The sequence below is a fragment of the Seriola lalandi genome, unplaced genomic scaffold (genome assembly GCF_002814215.2).
Source record: "Seriola lalandi dorsalis isolate HSWRI2012SDOR001 ecotype SW California unplaced genomic scaffold, Sedor1 jcf7180002054991, whole genome shotgun sequence".
Taxonomy (NCBI): Eukaryota; Metazoa; Chordata; class Actinopteri; order Carangiformes; family Carangidae; genus Seriola; species Seriola lalandi.
Genome location: NW_019525540.1, coordinates 84,739 through 89,795, shown reverse-complemented (window position 1 = coordinate 89,795; position 5,057 = coordinate 84,739). Strand labels below are relative to the sequence as shown.

Below are 5,057 nucleotides of genomic sequence, written 5' to 3'. Positions count from 1 at the left end.
AATATTTGGTGACTGATTTAATATTTGGTGACTGATTTAAGTCCATCTCAGCTGTAACTGTGACAAACTGCAGCATATTAAAACTTATTTTTTCCTATAAACCCTCAATAAGAAAATGAAGTGTAAACTACACTGTATGTAGATATTACCAATAATCAGCTCATTGATCAGAGTCACTGTCAGGACCAGCTCAACCAGGTCTCTGGTCTGTGTGTCTGTCCTCTCAGATATCTTTGGGACCGATGACGACGCCCGTCGCTACAGAGACGAGATCCTCGCCGCTCTGTCCTCTGAGGCCAGAGAGGATTATGGGGAGGTGTATGTCTCATCCCTTCCCAGCAGTCTGTCCAGGATGTCCCAGCAGTGCGCCGAGGACCTGTCCCCCGTGGTGGACGAGATGTGTCACGCTCTGCTGTCGGTCCGTCCCAGACCCCTGTACACCCCCGGACAGATGGGGTGGCTGCTGCCGTTCCTCCACCGTCAATGTCCCACCGCCGTGTTCGACCTCATCGCCACGACCTTCCTCAAACACACTGAGTGTGAACCAGCAGGACTGAGGGGGGGCGGACACAGCTGACCAGAGTCCATGTTCTGATCACCATCCAGGTGGTCTCAGATGTCTGCAGGACCAGAACCACCCCACACAGACCTGAACCGGAGTCTGGTGCAGTCAGTAGATTTTACACAGTAGAAATCCCGTGTTCAGATACAAACAGGATGTGGAACATTCATTCTATCAAAATAAAAGTAGTCATCGTGTCAGATCAGACTGAGACCAGCTGCTGCTGCTGAACACAGATCAAACACTGACGACACACAGAGAAAATCTGGTTTGTTGCATCAGTTTCAAAGACTTGCAGCTGGAGTTTCCTACAGGACTTGAATGCACCAGCACTGATGATGTGACTGTTGTTCTTGTATGAAAAGTTCCATGAAGAAACATTTTCTGACCTGCTGCTGCTAAATGAGTGTGACGTGACGATACAATGATATGCTAACAGAGATGCTAAGCTAAAGATCATTGATCTGGACAAACCAACAGAAAACTCGTTTTCATTAAATTGTTTTTCAAAGGAATCTTTTTTGTCTTTTCTTTTACTAAGTGAGAACGAGGACAGGGAGACGGGACGACATGAAACGTGAGACAAACATCGAGTCCTAAATCCAGACGAGACGTTATTATTTGATTTATAAGTTAGTACTAATTAGCAGGTATCAGTGTCTCATCATACCTGGCTTGTTAACTTAGCTAGTTAATTAGCTAGCAAATTAATTAGCCTTGGGTTAGCCTTAGGTCAAGATGCCCAGCTGTGGTATTAATGCTAACAGTAGCATATGCTCACCAGTTGTTGAACTGACATGTTATAGGTCATGATGTTATTATATTTGGATTAGCTGGGAGTAAGGGGGCGGAGTCAGACACGGTGCAGCAGCTCACTCTGAGCTTCAGAAACCTGTGGGTGACGTCACAGAGGCGGCGTCCATCTTTATTTACCGTGTGTGTGCTGTAGTTTCCCTGCTGACGGTGGAGTGTTTAAATGAGCTGAAACGTGACGGACACTCTGAGCTGTGTGTTTAATGACAGACTGTAACACACTGTTAAACTCACAGCGTCTCTTTTAAAAACAGGATGTATAACATCCACTCAGACTTAAACTGCTGCTCAGTCTCTGATCATCTGAACAGTCTCTGCTGCACAGACGTAAAAAAAAAATCATTCACATAAAAACACATATTTTACAAAGTTCATGAGCGTCTCAGTTCAGTCCTGAGGTTTCAGAAAAACTCTCTTTGTGTTTGTTTCTTCCACGTTCTGGTTCAGGTCTTCTTCCAGCGCCGCTCTGTCGCGCTTCTTCACAAACTTCTTCTTCATGCTTCCAACTAAACTCTCGTACCTGGAAAACATTAAAGACACAGCAAGTGAGAAATATTCCAACTAAAAACTTCGTGATCCTCAGCTGCTCACTGACGGGTTCGACTTTCCTTTTTTACAGAGAATTCACAGCTGCTTCAGACGCTTGTATCCGTCAGGCATTATATAAAACTGATAGTCAGAGATATTCATACAGCTGCTAAAGGTTTTAGCATCAAAGCAGAAGTTAAAGTTCTCATCAGGCTGAAAATGGAGCTTAATTTATAAATCACTAACTCCCTAAAATCCTTATTTCCTTTTTTTATTTTAAGTGAAGAACAAAATGTGTCACTAAAGTAAAGATGGTTTTTAAAATCATGTTTAATAAATCTTCGTTACCGAGTGTGTCTCGAGGAATTATCAAAATAAAATTAACTTATAATCTGAACTAAAAATAATCAGATTTCCATTTAAAAACATGTTGACATTTTCTGAAAACACTGGCAGATTTAAAAAAAATCTATAATAATCAATCACAATTAGTTTAATTTTATCTTCTATTATATATCTCAAGGTATTAAATAAATGTGGAGCAGTAAAAGTATAAAAACTACACTAGTAGTTTAGTAAATGAACTTATTGTTTTTCTAACTGGATCAAAGTTCATCCTGTTATAAAATCCTTTTATAATTTAATAAATGTCCCTCATGGGGACCCGTCCGTCTCCGTCTATACCTCAGAGCCATTTCTTCATCGGTGATGTCGGTCTGCATCCTGCTCATCTCCTCCTCTTCCTCGTTCTCCTCTTCCTCTTTTGGATTCAGGAGAGCCATCAGTTTCTGAGACCGACAATAAAAACATTTAAAATTGAATGAAATGCTGTGATTTTTATTTTCATTATTTCTACTTTGTCACTTCATCTGTAGACGAAGCTTCAATCTGTCTCAGTGAGAACACAGTCCAAGGATCAATACACTGGTCCAGTTATAATCCTGACACTTTAACTGCTGCAGGTTTACAAACAAACTGGTTCAGACTTGAATGTTCCCTCCCAGTGAGGTCACATGATCCTCGGCCTCCTTCAGCTGATGACGTGAAAACACATCAGGAGGAAGAAACAACTGGTTTCTGCTGTTATTTTCACAGTAAAACTGAGTGAAATTAAACTTTGTACAGATACATGTTGAGTAACAGCAGCAGAGACCTGAAGTCTCAGACAAGAAGAATCAAAGTGAGACCAACCTCCACCTCTGGATTAAAACCCTTGAACGACATGCGACCGTAGTTCAGGTCTTCACAGGGAACGAAACTCCTCTCCTCTATGATCAGGTTCCTGTGGGGGGGAGGGGGTTAATGGAGTTTGGCACAGACTTCTCTGTTGAGGACTGAACTGTAAACTGCATGTGTACACTCACTCTTTAGTTTTCAGTTCAGGCAGGTCCAGGTACCAGTGCTCATCACTTATTATCCTCTTCTCGTCTTCCTCCAGCTGCTTCTTGGTCTCAGCATCCAGACCTCTCTGCATGAACTGTGGGAACAGATCTTCACTTTATTTTATCATCAACTGAACCTCTGCAGCAGGTGGGAAAAACCATCCAGCGGCTCCCTGACATGTTCTGGACCTTACACAAAACTGTCATCATCATGTGGTGATATCTTTCCACCAGGCTTCAGCTGAGACAGAGTCAGTGACGGTCTTTGTTGACTTTCATGGTTTTCTAGCTAAAGTGTAAAAGATAATTTACAAACCGAATTAATTATTGGTTCAAACTTTACATTAAAATGTCTTAACTCGACCTCTACCAGGAGCCAGCGCTTTCACTGAGGCAGGAAAAAGATTTTCGTCTGATTTCTGAATGGGATTCGGCGTGACGTCAGCGCTAGCTTGTGCTGTAGCTAACACACGGCAGCTAACTTTTCTCATGTGTTGGCAAAGACGGCTTCACTGACCTTCATGCGCAGGAGGTTTTTGGAGAGTTTCACAGAGTCATTGGCCATCATCAACGAACACGCGGGAGAAAGTTCAGCAACTTCTAGTGGTTTGCTCTGAGGCTAAATGTTAAGCTAAAGCCACGAGCAGCTGCTGTGGAAACAGGCAGGAGCAGCTGAACGTCGAGCAGCTGGTAGAAGTTAGCAGTCCGGCTAATCTACCTCTGATATCATCGATGTGCTTGCTTTGAAAACAACATGAACTTCTCAAAAATTCTTTATGCTCTTATTATGATTATTAATCCTCCGTTTGTTCATTCATATCTGTGTAAGCGTAATGTATTCACTTGTATAGCAACGAAAAGGCGTCATTGTATAGTAAGGCATAAAAACGTCCAAATATAGTAATGTATAAAAATGTCATAAACATGTCACAGTATACTACACTGTAAAAAAAAAAAAAAGAAATCTTGAAAAAACGGTCAGATGACTGTCAGCAGCAGCTGCCAAACAAAAACCGTGAAATTTAAGTAAAATATCCTAATTCAAATAAAGTGTAAAAACAATACATTTACAAAAAGTTTCATTAATATTTCTACAACGAAAAACAGATTTCTCCTAATTTATTATGATCAAACTCCTTTAATAAAGTGACGCCACTAAAGTTTCTGCAGAGAAACTTTTTCCTAATAAAAAAATTAAGTGTCAATTAATAAAATATTAACACAAGCTTAATATTAAATATTAAATATTATTAAATAAAATCATCTCAAACTTCAACTTGCAGTATTTGTGTCAACATTGAATCTTTAAGTGTAAAATAATGTTAAAACCTGTAGAAGCAAAATCTAAATACAATATTTAATGATTCAGATTCAGATCAATTTTCTAACATTTCTTATAAAATATAATAAACTGAAGAAATGCAAATTAAACTGTTAAGTCTCTGTATGTATTTCAACTAAAGTACAACATGATGTTCATTTTTCAAATTATGGCCCTATTTTAAAGATAGTGACGTTAAAGCAGCTTTAGGGCGTGGCTACCGCGTGATTGACACACAGGGGGACCTGCATGTTGATCCGGATATGACGTCAGATCAATGTGTCGGACATTGTGTTTTCATCAAATTTAGCTCCAACATGTTGTTTGCCTGAAAATGTCTTGTTCTGCTTCAGTTGTTCTGAAAGACTCAGAGGAGTCGGCGGTTCAGTTTTACCGGTAAGTTCATTTTGTTTTAAGCCTGTTTCTTCGCTAGCCAAGATTAGCATCCCTG

The 5,057-nt window shown here is 40.3% G+C and overlaps 2 protein-coding genes across 2 annotated transcripts in view; one reads left to right on the top strand and one right to left on the bottom strand.

The window, feature by feature from the left end:
* hsd17b2 (hydroxysteroid (17-beta) dehydrogenase 2) overlaps window positions 1-1,077 on the top strand; it is a 7,499-nt gene extending 6,422 nt beyond the window's left edge. Inside the window, exon 5 of the mRNA XM_023397008.2 lies at window positions 228-1,077. Coding sequence (XP_023252776.2) covers window positions 228-577 — 350 coding nt within the window. The 3' untranslated portion in view covers window positions 578-1,077. The remainder of the gene's footprint in view (window positions 1-227) is intronic.
* A 479-nt stretch (window positions 1,078-1,556) lies between these two features.
* On the bottom strand, window positions 1,557-3,952 carry mphosph6 (M-phase phosphoprotein 6). The gene is made up of 5 exons (XM_023397009.2): window positions 3,803-3,952; window positions 3,268-3,380; window positions 3,095-3,185; window positions 2,588-2,691; window positions 1,557-1,895 (listed from the first exon to the last, which is right to left on the bottom strand). Exons 1-5 carry the CDS (start codon window positions 3,851-3,853, stop codon window positions 1,763-1,765), a joined length of 492 nt encoding a protein of 163 aa, XP_023252777.1. The 5' UTR covers window positions 3,854-3,952; the 3' UTR covers window positions 1,557-1,762.
* Window positions 3,953-5,057: the final 1,105 nt, after the last annotated feature.

Coding starts and splice junctions, on each gene's coding strand:
- mphosph6 (XM_023397009.2), bottom strand. CDS start 3,853: ATGATGGCCAATGACTCTGTGAAACTCTCCAAAAACCTCCTGCGCATG. Junction 3,381..3,802: donor AAAACCTCCTGCGCATGAAG/GTCAGTGAAGCC, acceptor CTGTTCCCACAG/TTCATGCAGAGAGGTCTGGA. Junction 1,896..2,587: donor GATGAAGAAATGGCTCTGAG/GTATAGACGGAG, acceptor AATGTTTTCCAG/GTACGAGAGTTTAGTTGGAA.